At 40.5% G+C, this 19,958-nt stretch overlaps 1 protein-coding gene across 3 annotated transcripts in view; it reads right to left on the bottom strand.

The window, feature by feature from the left end:
- Positions 1 to 19,958, bottom strand: part of ITGA9 (integrin subunit alpha 9) — a 238,026-nt gene that overhangs the window by 181,276 nt on the left and 36,792 nt on the right. For all 3 annotated transcript variants that reach the window (XM_057376170.1, XM_057376171.1, XM_057376169.1), the window contains 3 exons: positions 19,800 to 19,845; positions 15,897 to 16,051; positions 9,743 to 9,903 (listed from right to left, as the gene is read on the bottom strand). In XM_057376170.1, the coding sequence (XP_057232153.1) occupies positions 9,743 to 9,903; positions 15,897 to 16,051; positions 19,800 to 19,845 (362 nt within the window). The remainder of the gene's footprint in view (positions 1 to 9,742; positions 9,904 to 15,896; positions 16,052 to 19,799; positions 19,846 to 19,958) is intronic.

Below are 19,958 nucleotides of genomic sequence, written 5' to 3'. Positions count from 1 at the left end.
GGTGCGGTTTGCTGGAACTTGGGAGTATTTTGCTCCCATTAAATTCATTCAGACCACTACAGGTACTAATTACTTCTGACCTTTTTTTTCCCTTCTGGTTCTGACTAGAACTAGTAGGATGACAGTACCTATACACATTCTCGGATAGCCTCCCACATTGCATCTGCAGGCAAGCCAGAACTGGGTAATAGAAGAGAGGAAAACCTCTCCTGGGATGGCCAGTCTAAACTTCGCTTTCTCAAAAGATTTAGACAGCTTTAGACACTCTTTTGGATTACACTGGGGATGTCTATTTTAAGAAAACAACCCTTCAAATATCCAAACCTTACAMTTTCCTCATACATCATGGTGACTGTCACCCTGGCTGCTTATAAGTCGTGAGCACTGCTGCAGTTTATGCCAAGGACTATACCTAAGGTGGTCCCTGATCACAACAGCTCATAATCCAAAATCCTGGACTGATGCAATCACTCACTAAAGAGACAATTAGGTCTTAGGAAATAACAACATGAAAAGCAGATGAATTGTACTTCAATAATCCCATTGACTTTTGGATGAAGCCAAAGAGGAATCATGCTGATTTCTGGGTCTCTAACGTGTGTGGGAGCAGTGGATCCCAAACAGTACTGATAGTCAATTAGAAAAGCAATAATAGGAGAACATACAGGACCTTATTAAGCAGTATTTTATCTTTACTGACTTTGCAAGACTTTTGAGGCTGACAGTAAAAGAATTGCTGCAAAAAAGAATTATGGACGGGAATAAGATAAATGCTTAAAAGGGTAAGAGACTAACAGTAATAATACATAACTATTAAGTATTAAACTGACTGMCCAGCATGCAGCTTTCCAGAGCCATACTGAGGAGCATTATTTTCAAGATGAAAACACAGCACTAACACAAAAATAAGATACATATAGATTATTATGCCAGAAACGTTAGATTTTCAGATAGCCCTCTTGGTAGGCAGAAAGGGAACACAGAAGCCCTGTAAAGATATTCTGCTTGTTCCCTGAAGCAAGCAAGTTTCTGTTGAACTCAGCAGCCTTCAACCAACACAGGACATTACATCATTTTGTTACAAGGAGAGAGAGAGAGAGAGAGAGAGAAAGAGAGAGGGAGAGAGAGAGAAAGAGAGAGGGAGAGAGAGAGAAAGAGAGAGGGAGAGAGAGAGAGAGAGAGAGAGAGCGGGACACAAAGTCAAAAAAGACCAACAGCAACAATGCAGGGCAAGATAAACTGTTCATTAAACAGTAAGGAAAGAAAAAAGAGTTATCACAAATACTTTATACTGCTTTTACAAAATATAAAAACATTAAAAATAAATTCTGGCATTTGTCCAAGTTCTTGGAAGCAACAAATTAAAATTAGTGTCACAGCACACTTGTAGACAGTATCTCCATTTCAGGAAGGCATTTTACAGAATTGATGGCATATGTATTGGTCAAACAGATACAGACAGCACAACCTGCCCCAGTACATTTAGCAGGAATGAAAATACCAGAGGTAGAAGCACCATCCCAACTGGCTTAAACACTCATCCATTTCCCCATGCCAGAAATACTTAGTGGGTTCAGGGAAGGCTTTGAAAATACTTTCTCAAGTGAGTAGGGTCTCCAGGCAAGATCCTCACCCCTTACTGAAGCCTGTATTAGTTTTTCCCATTGATTTCTATTGCAGGTTTTGTGTTGTCACGGAACAGACTGTGGATCATGCTCTAAAAATTGGATGTGCTCCAGAGCTTGCAATTTTTGCTGCTGCAAGGGTAAACGGGCAGCTTTCACAGAAACAATCACAAGAAAATGGAAACAACTTCCTCCAGCTGCCTTCCTGCAATCAGACACTGGATGGGTTGCTGCCCACTGAAATGTCCAAGTCACAGGGAGTTTGTGGGTTGCCAATTACAGTTAGGGTGCTCAAACTTTCCCTTCACTGTGAATTGCAGAGCTTATGAATGGGGGCAAACCAGCAGCCATTCTCGGGCAAGCTACTTCTGTCATGAGGGCTCATGCACCACAAATGGGAATTTGACTTATTCTCTTTCACAAGGGGTGATATTTTCTCACACAAAACTGGATTTGTTACTGTATGAATTTTCAAACTTTATTCTTTACCAGGGCACAACACAATGGTTTCTCCTGGTGGCATATAACTAATAAACTGATTCCAAACCACTCAGTGATCTACCTCATGATTTAGAAGTAGTTTATAGCTATTACAGTAGCATGTAACCAAGACTTCCCTGAATAAATAAAATCCTTATGAGTAAACAATAACAAAAAGGGCTCCCCTTTATCATTCTTCACGCTGAACTTTGTACCTAGAAGTCACTGCAAAACTCATAAAGCAAAAATCAAACCTTCCAGGTCATGCTATCCCAATTCTATTGCTGCTTATGCACTTGCAGTAACACTTGGCACAATTTTTATGTACATTATAAAAGGACTGAAAACCTCAACACTTCCTAAAAACATTCAGGGTATCTTACTGTTGAGGAGTATGTCTCGTGCAGGTAGCTCAGTTGTGTCCTGGGTGGATCACCAAGAATAAGGAAGTTCATCTTTTAGGAATCATTTTATAGTCCAATTCAAAACTGTCTTGCGCGATATGACTAAAATCAAACTGCCAAATATGCCTCCTTTCAGAAGGGGGACCCATGCTGCAAGTAGTTAAATGCTGTAAGGTCTGTAAAGGCTGGTAGTACAGATAAGTAGGAGAGCAAGTTGTGTCAGATACTTTGCTATGATCTCTTTGGGAACTTTTTACTGTGCAGTGTAACTAGAAAGCTGGGAGGTAGCCTGAACATGCTTGTGTTGTGAGGCCTCTGGGAGATTTTCAGCTGGATCTGAAGGCAGAGGTTTTGCCCAGAAGTCCTCCTCTGCTCTTCCCAGTTTTTTTTTTTAAGAAATTACTTTTTTTACCTCCTCTTCTCACATTGTTAGGTGATAGTCACTCATCCACTTATATCTCCTTTATAGTTGGAGAGTGTCTTTAAATGTTTTCTGCTTTTGTACAGAGCTTATCCATCATAAAAAACTATGGGGAAAAAGTCTCATATTAAGTCTTAACAAGATAATTGATCTTTCTGAAGTTCACTGTTGCTCTTTGACTTTTGCCATTATGTCTGAAAAAGGCCAAGTACATTGTTTATAGCCCAGGCAGAAACTTGGTTGCTGTGTTGAAGTAGCTGTCAATTCATATTTATGAATCAAAGTAGAGATTTTGTAGTCCCCAAATGAAATAAATGACATTTTGAATGAGGCTCAGTTAGTAGACGTGCAGCACATTACTAGTAGCCGTATTAAAATGTGTTCTTCCTCCCTTTTTAATGTTGTAGTGACCCTGCTAAACCGTAACAGGATGCACATCTTTAATCCTGAGCCCTTTGATGAACTTGTCCCTATGATATGTTCTGTAATGCTAAAGAAATGTGACTTATTTTTCAAGTAGAGTATCTCAAAAAAGCATATTTCTCAAGTTTTGGCAGAGTTGAGAATTGCATTTACTGCATGCAGACTCTTAATGAAGCATGAAACTTCACTGCTGCTTTCAGATATTCAGTCGCAGGCATATGCCTAGCTTGGCAATCTGTCACTGATGTATTTCTGTCTGATACTGTAATTTCTCAAAAAGAGATTTCATTTGCAGATAAAAGCTTTTGGAGATTCAGGAGGGGCAGATTTAGGTCTGGACAGAGCATGGCACTTGTAGGGAGAGGGTTGATCAGAAGGCTGGACCACCTCTTCTACAAAGACAGGCTGAAAGGGTTGGGGTTGTTCAGCCTGGAGAAGAGATGGCTCCAGAGAGATCTTATTGCAGCCTTCCAGGACTTGAAAGGGGCTAATGAAAAAGAGGGAGAGTGACTTTTTTTAGTCTAAAAGAGAGTTGGTTTAGATTAGAGGTTAGGAAGATCTTCATTCAGAAGGTGGTGAGGCACTGGAACAGGTTGGCCAGAGAAGTTGTGGATACCCCATCCCTGGAAGGCTAGGCTAGATGGGGCTCTGAGCAGCCTGGTGTAGTGAAAGGTGGGGAATGTGGGGTTGGAATTAGACGATCTTTAATGTCCCTTCCATCCCAAGCCTTTCCATGATTCTTTGATACCAGAGTCCATGGTTTTGTGAGCCAGTCCATGGGAGTTTGGTCTGAGAGAAATAATTGCATTTCCCAGTGACAGCRCTTTAGGAAGTGAATGGGCAAACAGAGATAAAAGCTAGCTTTGTACTAGGAAAAATTAATTTCAGAAAGGAGGTAATGATGGATAGGAATATTTTTGCTTTCTTTGGTGATCCTGATTAACCAAAGAATTTGTTTCTCAGGTGGAAATAAGCAGTAGAGGAGGCAACACTTTCTAACGTTGTTTGTAGAGTCATATAAACTAAATATGTGATAACAAATTGTGCTGTAAAAGTTGATTACTGCTTCTTTGGGACAATTTTACCTTTAAGGGGGATACACTTAATGCTAGAGTATTGCTGCAGAAAACTGCAGTAGAGAACAGCTTGTTTGTCTAAGTGATTTTCCTGTTTAGAACACATGAAAGAATATCAGACTGTGTGGTAATCTCGAACACACACACACACACATGCACACGGTCACCTTATCCTATCCAGAATAAATTATTACCCTTTCATTTTGCTACCCGTAGGAAGGAATGACCAGGTCACTGCGCCAGGAAACATTAAAAGCTAATTCCAATAGAAAACTCTCTAGGCTAAAGAGAAAACAATTAACTTTGCTGGCTTTGGCTTCTAGGTATGTTCCAAACCTATAACCTCCTCTTAGTTAGAACTGAGTCTCCTAGGAGACTCTTACATAGGGTGTATTTGGTTTGGGTGGCAACACATAATGCCAATCCAGGGCCCTAGTTCATACCAAAAGTACCTGTCTGTGTGTTTGAAGAAATGTGGGAATAATAAGTTGCAGGCATAGAGCTTATTGGCACAAAATGCGTTTTCTCCCTTTCTCTCATAAAGAGGTACTCACTACATAACTTCAGGTATGCAGCTAAATTAATCTTGAACTCCTAAGGTCCAGAAATTGAGGAAAGGTGCATACTCTGTCATGTTACCCTGACCCCAACATACCCACCAGCACTTACATAAGCAACAGGTTAGTTACAGTTGGTATGGTTTTGCTGCTGATCAAAAAGATGATGGTACAGGCTCAAACAGTTCAGCATTCCCTTTGTCTGCCAAGTGGTTCAAATGCTGTGAAAATCTAGATGATCATGACCAAGTTTTCATAGTTGTTGCTGCTGGGAAGGCAGTCTCAGCTTCAAGTATTATCTCTATCCTATAATACCACCAGCCAAACCTTTATATAGAGATATTAATTCACAAGCAGACAACTCTCAGAGGGAAGTATAGATTAAGGTGGTACCATCTCTACATTCACACATGACTGAGAACAAATGCTTTGCTACCCACCTTCTAGAAAAAATCTAGAGTATTATAAATCAAAAAGACTTAATACATGCAACCCACTCAGATGAGATCAAACAGCTATAAAGGGAGAAACAAACATGACCACAGACCTTAACTGAAACTGGTGAGCACTAAAGATGAAGTTCGTGTGAGATCAGCAGCTCAGAGTATCTTTAAAAGCAACAGTGATACATGGCAGACAAAGACCAGAAACATACCAATAAAACTGCAAATTTTTGGCTACAGAACTCAGCAATGAATAAAGCACTGTGCAATTTCTGTCGAAATAAAACACTGTTTTATTCCAAACCTGTCTGCACAAACACGAGCTTCTCACACACCTTTATGCAAAGTCTGTTACTTCTCAGCCCCAACCTTCCCATAAGCKATGTCTGGATCCATTAAGAATTACATTATGACTTACATGAAACTGCTTGGAACAACCATAGAGTCACCAAGAAAAAGATTTCTGGAAAATGTAAGTGCTATATCTAGTTTAGTCATTTGCCAGCACTGCTGATGGTGTTCACAGCCATTAGAGCATTCAGTCTGCACACAGTGGTGATTGGTAGCAATAGGCAGCCCAGCTCGCTAGTCTACAGTGGGGCAAGAAGCCAGACAGTGCTTCTTTAATAAGTAAGGAATTCTTCAAGGGGCTTTCAACATTATCACCATTACACCTTCGTGATAAATCAAGGAAGATATGTTTTGATCCTGCATAAATCCGCAGGCACAATGTACTTTGGTGTCTTTATAAAATTGGCTATAGCCTATACACTGATAAAGCTAAATATTAGCAGAGTCCACACAAACAGGAAACAACCAGAGCAGTTACTGGAAAAGGAAAACAATGTTWCCTCAGAGTCATTCCCTTGGTCACAGAGCCTCTTAAGTCCGTAGCCCCAGTCTTTTGAACACCACCAAAAGAGTGCAGTTTCCAAGAGAAAATTCTACATTTCAGCTGCAGGGCCAGATATTAAGGAAACACTTCTAAAGCCTCAAACCCCATTTGTTTTCTTAGACTTTTCTGATTCTATCTCCTTCTGCAAACTCTGCTTATTTTCCTCTTAGTACCACATTCCATTTTCTCACCATTCCTTATACCAACAAAACCCAAATCCTTTAACGAAAGAAAGGAAAGTTAATCAGATTTAAACTTTGCTTCTTTTTACTGCAGCAAAACTGAAAGATGGTTGTCACATAAGGTACTCATCTGCTCTTAATACTTTTATTACCATGGAAGCAGAAAAGATCTTTAGTGGCAGCACCATCATCCTCAGAGAGTTGGAATAGGAATGGTCCAGCAATGAAGCACCTCCTGAGAGACAGAAGGGATCAGCTATGCATTGACATGAGACCCAGTGGTGCTCCAGAACTTTTCAACTAATAGACGTTTTCTACTGAAGGTATCAGTCAAATCTTCAAAAGTTGTTTAAATTAAAACAATACAGCTTTTGGAGATGACACCTGAGGCTCTGCCAGTATTGGTTTTATTATCTATATATGCTAAAGAAATGTTCTTAATTAGTAATCAAAAAGGTTCCAGTGAAGTTAGGCAATTTTAAAACAGRAGTATGCAAGACTCATAAAACTGTATTATTACTCCTTTAGAACTCTATGCCCTATACAAAACCAAATGCAATGCATTTTGAAGTCCCAAATTGTTTCCATTTCATCCTCTGTACTCAACCAGAAAACCTTGTTTTCTCATGAACTATCATAATTCCAGCAACTTGAGCTGTAATTTGGCAGCCTGCCCTGTACAAGATGAAGATCCTCAAACCTTCTGAGATCCACTTAGTCACACGGATATGAGGAAACATAGACTTTAATAGTCAAATTCAGTAGCAGCAATAAGAAAAGTAGCTACTGTCCTGAAAGAGAATCACAAATAGGAAATGAGTCATGCTCAAAACATGGACATTTATCAATTGCAAAACAAATGTCAGTTTTTTTGCAGACTGCAACTCTTTTAGTGCTACAGTTTCTTGACATCAAACCTATCAGAAATTGCAAGCAGCTTGTAGAGATCTTTTTTTTTTCAATTACTTTTCTCAGTCCTTCCATTTTGTGCCTACAGCATACTAGGTTGATAAGAGAGTGTCATCCAGCAAGGCCTGGAACAGGCTTTCATTTAACTAACTTAACCCACAGAGCTCTCCTGTGTTTCATTTGGACTGGAGACCTTGTGCACCTAGCAGAGTTTGTCAAGTCAGCACATGAGGTTACATACAAGTCCAAACAGCTTCTCTATCCTTGATTACAGGATAATCGTCCAGAATAGACCTTCCTCATGCCAGGCAAACCATTGTGTGACCAGTGACACCAATAGACAATAATAAAGAGAATGTATTAAGGCTGCAACTACAAACAACATAATTTGCCATGGAGAAGAACTCTTCAGGCATATAGTAAATAAAAGGAAAAAGGGAAGCCTAAGTGAAATATTTGTATTTTTTAAGCCCACATATTTTTATCACCCATTCCATCAAAAATATATGCAATTAAGGAGAACTCCAATTGGAGTTTGTGGAGGAGGGGAGTTTGTTTCTTTTCAGGGGGTTTATTTTACTAGCTGTTACTTAAGGATAGCAGTGATCATGACCCCATTTCCACTCCTTCAGAGTGTGCAGAACTCTCTTAGATGCTTCTAATGTCATATAACTTGTGGATCACATCACCTTTTCCAGGACAGCACATGGATTATGTTCCTCCACTACTTTGCATTTTCTCTTCCAAGAACAAACATTTCCCACTAGTCTTTCAACAGTGAAAAATGGCTGCTCATATCACATAGAAGGCTAGTAGCCTTGTTTTGCTTCAAGTTGTTGCTATTTTTAAACATGTTTAAATGTTTCTCTTGCCTATAAAAATGCAGTTTCCCAGGAATTTTCCAGAAGAACAGTTTTTACCTTTGCCATCCCACAATTAAATAGAAATAATTTAAAAGAGTTACAATAATTTTTAAAGAGTTTCTTGGGCATATGTTGTTCTTTCATGAATTCTGTGTAGTATCCAAAAACTACAAGAGCTAGTGTGAAAGAAATCATTATTGGGTTAAGATAGGCATATGGCTCCTTTTGATCCAAACTCAATAAATTGAAGTCTAACCAGATGTGCTCACTGGAGAAAGACCAGTATTAGTAAATCCAGAGATGTTTCTAAGTAAAGGTAATCTTACAGGCCTACACTTTCTTTAACAAGCTTATCCACAGCACAGAGCAATGGTTGTTCCAGAAACAAAAAAAATGTGGAAGATATGTAGCCTCTTCCCAGAGATCCACAAAATTTGACTAGACAGCATTTCCTCCTGGGTGTCTTTATTTATTTTCTTTTCTCTCAACAGCCATACACAAAATGTTGGTAAGAGTCAAAGGATTAATTTTATCTCACATTCTCTCAATTTTTAGGTACAAAAAAGCTTTCTGGAAAAGTTTATAAATTTAGAAAAATCTGGATGTGCTGTATTCTCAAAACAAGAAAGTGTCAAGTGATATCCATCAAATTTAGGTCACACTCATCTATGGGAATAAGTCTCTCAGTAAGGAGAATATGTAAGGACTGGTGATAAAGATTAGCATTTGTAAGAAATGTTATTTAAAAGATAAATGTCCTTCCTATGTGATTTTAAAATCCATTCTATAGATTTTCAATGTAGAAGAAAATTACTGTGCTTATTCAGAAAACAGAATGCATCGGTGTGACATTTCTTCAACAGCTGCCAAATAAGGGTAACTATAGTCCCAGCAAGCTCTAGATGAAGAGTCTATCAGAAGAAACAAGAGACTTTCTATGTCTCAGTCTGGAAAGCACTCTCAGTATCCCTAGGACCATGGCACATGTGAATTTCAGTTATCTCACTGCTGCTTTCAAGCCCAGATGAAATCCACAGGGTTCTTCAAATCCAAGAGCCCAAGTGCTTCATTGCAGACCTCATATTATCCTGCCATTCCCATGCAGWTTGTATCACAAGCTCTTTGTGCAGCCAGACCTTAAAAAAAACTAAACACTAAAACCTGCTGTTCATACCAAAACAAGAAATTGTCTCCTTAGGAATAATACTTGTAACAACAAACCAAGGCAACAGAAGAAAGAAGATCTGCCTGATCAAACATAAATAAAATGTATTTTCCTGGCACCAGGTCTGGAAGGTCTGATAGTGCTCAGACTGACGAATCATGACAAGCAAGACGTTCTGAGCTTCTACCTATCAGGAAATCAAACATCTGGAACCAATGCAGCACCACTTTGATTAGCTGAATAATTTTTGTTAAGGAATGCAGTAAGACCAAAGTAAGGAAGGACTGGAGTGAACTGACCTTGACATATGCGAGGTAATGCTCACACTTCTCCTGCATGTATGACAGTTGTAATTTTTCTGTGATCTGCCCTGATGTCTCTCCAGAAGCTACAAAATAAACTCTGGGTTGCTGGCTCTTTTCCTTCTTTGCCACATCAGCAGTTAAGTTGTAATTCAAACCTGTTTTAAAAAGGAAGAATAAGAAGAAAACAAAGAATGTCAGTGAACAATAGTTATTTTCTAGCCATCTATCAATGGATCCTGTTGCCTCAGGGGCATCTGTGCTTGAACAAAGGTCAACCTTTTTGGGCCCTCAATCAATCACTAAGTTCCCTGTGGCTACACAAAACCAGATTCAATTACTAACACACTCCCACATTCAGTGTTGCTATTATTCCCAGCCTATCCTTTCCSATATGAAATTATGTCTAACACATCTAGACGTATACAACTTAACACACAAAAACCCCTGTCCGATCCCGCTTGGAAAGAGGGAGTCGGGGAGGATTCTTTTAATAGATTTCTTGGACAAAAAATGAAGCGCAAACACGGAAATACTATATCTGAGAACTGTTTATTGATAAAGAAGGGTAAGAGTTCYGACCACTTCCTACCAAGGGAGGATAGAAAAGAGGAAAAAGGAGAAACGGAGAGAGACAGAATAGCAGACAGATTGTTACCGCTGTACCCCGGGCACCCCGTCGACGTTGGCAGAAGGAGCGTGTGTGCTGCGAACCGCGAGGAGCCTGCGCGGCTCCTGAGACGGCTGGGCGCGATTTCCAAACAGCAATGGCTGCGTGTCCCTACCACCGGCGGAGAACACGGTGCCGTGGCTACGGGCACACTCGTGAGATAGCTGCGGCTGCTGTGGGCAGGCTGGGGCTGCGGGACCCACGACAGCGGCTGCTGCAGGCRGCGGCTCCGTCAGGAAAACAGCAAACACGAGGTTGTCACAGTGTCGAGCTGCCTCAGGGAAGCGGCGAAACAGAGCACACGGACAGGACAGGTGTGGACAGGGAAGGCAGGACCACAGGGAGAAAAGGAAAAGCGAGAGAGCGGGGGAAGGCCAAGGTGACCCTCAAGGCGGGCCCCCGCTACCTCCAACAACTCCAAAGGAAAATGGCCCCCAGTTGTGTTGCAGTTAGCTGCTTTTATATGCCTCGCCCTCCTATTTCCCGCGTGGTTTTTTCGCACGCTTTCTCCGCGAGCTGTTTTCCCGGGCATCCGGGCATCTGCCCACCAACAGGGTGGGGGCAGGGTGCTTGCAGCGCAGTGGGGGAAGCTGTCTCTCCTGTGACTGGCTGCCAGGCAAAGCCTCCTGAGGGACAAGGCTCCCTGCAAGCACACTACTCCCGGAAGCCATTTTTTTACCTTGTGGAACATATGTTGAGGCATGAATAAGAATCAGACTGGTCTCTGTCAACCCCACAAAACCAAACAACAACAACAACAACAACAACAACAACAACAACAAAAAGAAACCTGCAAAAACTCAGAAGATGCTTAAACTATGTTCCTAATAGAAGAAGTAAAAACACAGCACAAGCAACAACAGCAACCTCAAACTTCGTTTCCTTCTAAAACAGCACAAACCACACCAATGTCAACCAGGATGTGGCACTTCCTGACAATTGTTTTCTGTGATTTGCAGTCATCTTAGCATTCATACCTTAACGATAGCCTACTTCCCCCCCTTCCCCCCCACCAGCTTTGTTGCTTCCAAAAAGCAACTAGGAGTGGTGGGGAGTTGGGGAGATAACTGGTCAAACTTATCATAGCTGGTGGTCTAAGTTCCTCCTGCTCATTCCAGTAGGAGATCAGAAGGCAAGTTTTCACTAGCAAATTAACTCTTCCAAGTAATGCCTTCAAACATTGTCCAGCAGCGTTAAGCAAGTTTTCTCACTTTTTACTGGGGATCTACCCACCCAACTTCACACAAAAATAAAACTCTGGCATGGATTTGATGAGTTCAGAAGGGCCAAATTCTTCTAATGACTACTCCTTTTCCATAACTGAAGTTAAATGCCTAAAAGCTTTAATGATGACTCCCTCTGAGAAATTTTTGTTCATACCTTCAAGGGGGCTGGCACTCAGCAGACCAGGTGAACTATTCCAGCTAGTAAGAGATGCACCAAGCAAATGGCAGCAGGCATTTCATAATGGATTTTCATCCTAAAGGGTACGTACATACTTACAATGTCATCCCCATATAGGGCTGAAGGCACCCCTGAAGCAGCAAGGAGTGAGAAGAGATTAAGATGAGGCCATGGTATCCCATAAGCTTAAAACAAAAATGACTGCTGGCTGCGCTAATGGAGCGGTTTACACACTCTGAACAACTTGAAATGTCTCTTCCTCATCCACTCAGACAATAACACAACATATAAACACCAGGAGGCAAAATGTTCATCAGGAATAAGCACATCTGTAAGTGCTTGTTGAACTATAGTACTATAGTACTGATTTGCAGAGGGGTTAAGTGGGAGGCACCACACGGAAAAAACGAAGAACGGACTAAATAATAACTAAAAGCCATTGGAAAAGGAATGTACTTCTTGGCTGTCTCTGCAAGTAATTACGAGGAGAAAGTGATTCATGAACTTTGTTTGCAAAGAGAATTCTTAAGTAATGAAAGCATAAAAAAAATCTGCTAGCAAACAAGAACATATAGGACATTCTCTCAATCCTTGTCCAAAAAGCTTTCTTTTCCCCAGTACTTCACACCTTGTTTTAAATCATATCCCACAGTGCTGTCCCTGGGTCTTAGAAGGGAGCAATCCACACTTCTCCATAAACTGAACAACACATCCCTGAAGCATGTCTGCTTCTGAGGCATTCTGAGGATAGCACTGACTCATGCCTGTCTCTGAACAGACTGGAAAAATAAGAAACAGACAGAAATAATATCGCTGCACCAAACTACAGCTGCATACAGGTAAGAAGATGAGAGTCCACTTTTGAAAAGTTTTGGCTTAGGCATGTTTCTTCGGTCCCACGAACATGTTCCAACAGTGAAAATATCAAACAACCTATTAAATGACACTAAATCTTGCCAGTCTTTCAGGCAACAGTATTAGGGACATGAGGACTACCCTAGAAACAGAACAAAACACAAGTGATGTACATATCAAACGAAGAGTACAGGAGAAAGTTTAGAGCGATATCTAATGTATCAGTTTAACTCAAGTCAAATGTCAAATGCCTTCATTTTCATAGCCACTAAAATTCACCCGATTCTCACGCACTATTAATACTGTTGTCATTATTGTAGAGAAAATTATTTAGACTGTGGACACAAGTTTACTTCCACTTTCCTTCAGGGTTGAATGCAGAAGCAGCACTTGATGGCACAGAGATGCCAGTAGCCTCCTTGTCCCAGTCACCCAGACGTGCAGAGTCTGAACAGGCTGAAACCTCAGCTAAGACAGGAAAGGCCTTTCTCTAATCTCTCCCTTTTCTGGCAATACAGAGACCCCAAGGGAGACAAAGCAATGACCCCCTCAAGTGAGGGAGGAACAGTCTAAGTAAGATTCCAAGGTGATAGAGTGAAAACTTAAAATGCCATATTATTCATACATCCAAGACATACTGGAAGCTGTCTCTGTCAGGAGGAAAACAGCTAGATGTTCAGCTCTCCAACAAGCACTGAGGCAGAGTGAAGGGTCAGACAAAGCATGGCACAAAGTGCAGAGCACATGTTTTACTTGGCCAGGGCTCTTTGTTGAGACAAAAACATTTCAGCAATAAATTCATAGTTCTGAAAACTATAGTCCAAAAGAAACAACTTAATGGAAATTGTACTGTCATGCAGTATCAAGCAGTACCCACAAACACAGATCCTCAGATAGCTGTTTCATGACCAGTAGTATTGCAACTACCACTAGAAGGAGAAGGAAAAAAATACTTACAGGCAATGCTTACATGGAAGYGCATGGCAGTGCTAGATGAAGACAACTTTCCTTCCCATTCCAGTTAACAAAATAGCCACACATTCAAGTAAGTCTTGAAGACACACATTTGCCACAGGAGAATGTTGCATACATGTTCAGCTTGATTTTCTAAACATTATGTAGTAGATGACCAATTTCAGCTGCCCAAAAGCTGGAGAAATGCTCAGCTTTGCACCAGTAAGCAGTAATCTTGAGAATCCACACTGACAAGCCCTAGGGGACTGACATTTTAGATCAGCACTGTGTTCTTGCAGTCTGATTTAACAAAATGCCCCCAGACATCTGAAGGTGAGACAATCCCAACACTTTTAGCATAGCATTTTAATATTTCCATATGCTTTTCAAAGTCCGAACTGCATAACAATGAAGTAACAGATATTTTAGGGTTTTTCCCCTACACTTAACCACACAGTTTCATTAATTGTTCATTAATTGTTCCATTATTTGTTAATTGATAATTGATATTCTTCAATTGCAACATAATTAAAATGGCCTATCTGCTAGATTACTAAAGGAAAGTTTATTTGATATATTTTATCCAAATCATATCCTGAAGGGGTTTTATACAGTCAGATAGCTCTGGCTGTAGTATTTTCAAGAAAAATAGGTTTGTTAGAAGTATTGTATGAAAGGACAATGGTTGAAGTTTTATATAACCTACTTAATAACAAAAAAAATCCTTGTAACGTGATGGATGCTAGTCATCGAAGAAGATGCATATGTGCTTTCACCACAATAAACAATAAATCCTGGGAAGTAGTTTGTATGAAGACACAGRGGGATTTATGTAAGACCAGCTCTTACAAGACATGATGAACAGGAAGCCAAGTCTTTTGTAAACAAGGGAAACTGATATTTAGACTGGAAAAAAGGTAGTATACTTCCTAGCCACAGGTCCACAGATATGAAATTAAAGCAATGGAAACATTTTAAACAGTACCTCAGGAACATAAGAATACCTAGATATTCAGAAAACCTATTTGTGATTTTCAGAGAGGAATTAACACCTTGGGAGCCTTCAGAGATGTGTTTCCTTAATGACAGAGTAGTAGGTAGTAAAAAAAACCACTTCATCAAAGCACATACTTGTCTGTTTATAGTCATCATTTACAGGAAGCAAAAAGAGAAACTGAAGTCTCTGAAACTGAAGTTGCACCAATCTGTTGAAATACAGAGGAATCCTAAATTTAGTAACTGCATTGTTTTCAGCTGTTCAGGTGACAGTAACAAACTGCTTGTAGCTCTCACTCCATGTGAATGGTAGAAGTAGCAAGAAGCCTTTTCCTTTTACTTAAGAACAGAACCACAGCAGGCTCAGGTGAGGATACACAGATACAATTCACCCTTCCTGACTAGCTGCTTAAAAAGGTTAGGGCACAAAGCAGGAGCATGTAGTACTTCCCCTAGCTGCTCACCACACTCACTGTCAAGACACAGCATGCTGTGAGGCTGAGGCATCTTCCCTGAACAGCATTATGCAAGTCGTCTACCATTCTTAAAGCATGACAAAGGTGAAACATCTTGAACAAAACTAAACCAAGCCCCAAATACTGAGAAATGCTCTATCTGTCTCATACCACTTCATAAAACAGCCAACACGTGTAAATACTTTTACAATGTAAAGTCTTTACATTGGGGTGTAAAAGACATAAGTACTTTTTTAATAGAGCCAAGACATAAAGACTTGCACAATTACACGTTACACAATTCCGTCCACCTGAGAAACTCTATGTGTTTTATAGAGACAAATTAATCTGGAAGATATTCTTGCAATCAGTAAAATACTGGGCTACTTTAATAATTTTACAAACAGGTAAACTGATGCACAGAAAAGGATTTTCTCGTGCCTGTTTCGAGAGCTCCCTGCAGACTTTCAAACACTATTAATCCAGAGCAGATCACACTTGTTTTCTCACAACATTGATAGAGGATATGGATTCAGAAATGTGTTATCAAGAGGTAGACAGGGAATATGAACTCAGAAGGCTGTATTCTCTATCCTTGCAGTAAGCCCAAGGACACATTTCACTGAGGAAGAAATTGCCTCAGTATTATGTCAGTCTCGTCACAAGGTAAAAACATGCCCAAGGGAGTTCTCAAGCCTCTGACTTTCTGGGATTGTATGGCCCACGTTGAAGCTCTGTTACTAACTATAAAGAGAGACCTTGACTCTAGGGCAGCCAATTACTGTGCCCCCGTCTATACCTGGCACAGGTACCTTACCTATTTCTCCAGGAACTTGCTTGCCACTGAAACGAAAGCATGCTGTGACATTGAGGCAGTTCACTGGCTGCAAACCATCATGGCACTGTGGAGCTGTGATATTGATAGATATGGGCAGGAAAATGGCGATGTCCACGGTAACGACAGGCCTGGATCTGGAGATAAACAAAGAAGTAGAATTRAGTGACCATTCAGAGCTAAATTCTCAGCCAAAGGAAAAGAAAGCAGACGTGGTAAACTGCACAATTTCAAGAAGACAGGAAAAATAAAAGAGTACATTTGAACTGGAAAATAAACTAGCATTTGACCTAGCTGGCAAAGGCTATTAGTATTTAAATGAAAGTGGCAACTTCAGCTTGAAGTTCAGTGCTCAGATACAGACTGCAGGCAGGCAGCTGGTGGAACCAATAATAATATCTAACAACAATAACCATCTCCAGAAAGGATGGCATAAAGCCTTCCTGATGACTGAAGAGGATAACAAAATTAGCAGAACAGCAAACAAGAACAACAAGTTCRTGCAAATGAGACTGGTTGCTAACTATCTTGGATGAACAGTGACAGGTAGGGAGAGACTCTGGGTTTCCACAGAACATCTATAGTCAAATTTGTGACCTGAAAGTCAAGGAGAGTGCACCAAGGTAGACCACAGGAGATGGATCCATACATAATTTTTCTGACAGTGTAAGAGGGACAACATACAGCACATGCATGTTTTCTGCAGGACAAAATGTTTGCTATTTCCATCCTGGCAAGTGGCAAGGATTGAATACTTTTTTCATGCTGCCGAACGGTGTTTCAGGAATTACCCAGTGAATTGTGAACAAAATTCTTCTACTCTTGCAACTCCAGCACCAGGTTATTGCTAAATCCTGACTGAGAGAGACCTCAGCCAGAATCACAGAGCAAGCTGAGTGCCTTAAGGCACAGGTTTCTCACTAAGGAAACTTCCCTGGCTGACCATCCAGGAGGCACTCAAGCAGTCACACTCCCACCACCTGACTTTTAACTGCTGGGACTGAAGCCTGTTTGCAGTGTATGGCTCTAGTGAGCTGACAAGTGCCCCCCTTGACTCCCTATATACACCCCACTCACATAGTCAGACTATAGGGAGTGTTAACAGTCTGCATGGGAGAAAAGCACCATGTCCTTGGCTGCCTTGAGAAAAAGAGATTGGAATGTGGAATTGATAATGCAGGTGGCCAAACTGAAAACACTGGTGACACTGTAGCTTTTGCAAACCTACCAATCCTATGCTGATGAGTAGAAAGTGATAGCCTCACTGACCAATGTATGTTTGACACAAATGTATGCACTGGTTGCTAAAGTGGATAAAAGAGGCCTGTCCCAGAATAAAGGGCTTACTTTTTGTGTGTGTATATGTGTGTCTTTGTGTCTGTTATTTTGTGTCTGCTGTCTGGCCAACAGCGACATCAGACCAGGTTTCCCATAGTTTCATAAAGCCTATTATTTACAGTGCAGTAACGCAGAAACAGCTCGAGCTGGTGCCTCCAAGGAGAGACACTGAGAAAAGGAACCTGTGGGCTTTTAATACCATGACAGTCCAAACACATGAAAGTCTCTGCTCTTCCTCTTGAGTCCTTGGCTCCCACTGTGTCTTGGAGTGTCCCCAAGTGCTCCCTTGCTTCAAGCTTCCACCACCCAGAGCTCAATCTACACCATGCTACTTGCACTGAATTCATTCCTCTACAGTTTCCTTTTCCACACAACACAGAAGCCCCAGCAGCTTGACTGGGAAAAGCAGCCCAGAAACTGAGGCACCCCTGAGCTATCTCCAGTGCATGACTTCAGCCCAAAAATTGAGGGTGTTATTCTTCCTGCTTTTACTTCTGTACATGCTCAAAATGAACATGACCTTCCAAAATCAACTACAGTAGTAAAAAAAAGTGCAGCAACCAGCAGATTTATTTCTAAGTAACTCCCAGCAGCCATGTAAGGCCAAACCTTGTAATCCACTTCAGGACTCTCACTCCAAGCCACTTAAATTTAGAGGCAGGGGAGAGGGAGAAGAGAGCAGGAATTGTAGTTATACCTAATTTATTCAACTGGAAAAAGATTCACATCAATCTCTGAGACAGCTGCTTAGACTCTTACCACAGCCTGAAGTAACACTGCAAGTTCACACTTTGAGATGGAGGATGAGAAGAAATGCTAGCCCTAGAAATATATATATGGGGTAGAGGGAGGAAAAAGAATGAGCATCCTAGGAACACTTCACATCTTTGAAAAAAAAAAAACATTCTTTCTCAATGCTTAGGGAGACATAAAAGAGCAAATGCTATAACTTATCTAGAAAAATTTCTCCTTCAAAACAGTATTTCTCTAGCTATCATGTACTGTGTGATTTTTCTTTAATATTATGTCACTTGGTTAATCACTGGGGAAAACCACCCATTGCATTCACTCACATAATAAACAGAATATGTCGGCCCTAAGTCAATAAAAGCTTCCACCAAAGCCACTAAATGTCACTTGGCAGGACATTTGTTCATTTTGGTTAAAGGGCTTCACAAAAGCGAAAAGGGCAAGAGAGTGTATGGGGAAGAAAAGGCTTGTTTCTTTATCCTAAGAGCAAGAGGGACACACTGTAAATTGGCAGCCGCAGCAATTAATCAAGCTGCTCAACAAGTTAGTCAGTAATGCACCAATTTCCTCTGAAATGCACAACCATATGAATGCATGAATAGAGGTCATCATGCTATTGTGATGTATGTGGTTTGAAATATCACAATAGGCCTTTCAGTTTGTCTTCATCCCTCTGCAAGTGACATCAATGTAGGTGAAAAATGCAGTTTTCTTTCTAGCAGATTCCCATCTGGGCCATGGCACACCTTTTCATAGAAGCAGTTACTAGCTTCCTCTGCATGTATGATGAAGAAACAGGAAAATCTTCAGAAGACTCGACCACCTCCCATGCTGATCATCAAGATTATTTCTTCCCTTGCTCCCTCTCCTTTTTCTTTTTCTTTAGTGTAACTGATTGAAATGAAAACAAACCAAGTTTCTCCTGCCTTGAACAGGAAGCAGCCTGGCACATCTGTTCTGCAGCTCCAGCATTTGTATTGCCAGGATCATCCCACCCCTGTATATTCCATTACAATGGAGGAGTTTCTAAAGATACCTAAACATTAAATGAATTTTTTTATTAAATATTAACAAGTGTAACAAAGGACCTACTGGCAAAAATCAAACTTTCCACTATGTTCCCCAGGTCCATGTATCTCAAGYTCACTCCTACTCTAACCCTCCACCTGCATAATTTGGTGAACCAAGTTGTCCCACCTCTCTCTATCAGACAGAGCAAGCAATTGCACTTAACTCACAAAACTTGAAACAAACACCAGCCCAGCACCTGTGTGCATTGAAAACATATCCATATTTCATTTCCCCAAAGACTCTTATTTCATTCTGCATCCATTATAAAATTATATATATACAAAATTTTATATATATATATATAAAAATATATATACACACATATCTATATGCATATATGCAAAATTACATTCCAGCATCCTATGCAGCTAATTTGTTGCTCAAATACATTCCCTTAAATCACAATTGATTTACTTGAGGTAAATATCAGAATAATAAAAAAGCCTTGTCATAAGTCAGGAGCAATCTTTCTAAAGAGGCACTGGGATGCAACAGCTCTAACCCTTCTTCACAGACCAGGTACTATCCTGAAATTATCACTCCTCACTATTCTATTTAAATTAGACTGCATTCTTTGACATCATTTATGTCTATGGTTTTGCTTAAAAAGTAAACCAGATTGCTACTTCTGGCCACAATAAACTAAGGAGGAAACTGGACTTAGACCACATAAGATATAAACAGAAAACAGAAGAAACCAATGAATGGAAAAGACATTCATCTCACCTCAGAAGCACCACATTGTCTGACAGGAAGGCTCCAACAGTCATATCTGAAATGTTGGTAACATTAAGGCAATTACAAAGGAGGCACAGAATTCAGTTCTCTCTAACTGATTGCTAAATTACAGAGCATGAAACTAAAATAAGTGTTTTCAGACTTAGC

Source organism: Malurus melanocephalus, unplaced genomic scaffold, assembly GCF_030028575.1.
Source record: "Malurus melanocephalus ecotype Western Australia unplaced genomic scaffold, MMel_1.1 scaffold_271, whole genome shotgun sequence".
In the NCBI taxonomy this organism is placed as follows: Eukaryota; Metazoa; Chordata; class Aves; order Passeriformes; family Maluridae; genus Malurus; species Malurus melanocephalus.
This window is presented reverse-complemented; position numbering and strand designations above follow the sequence as displayed.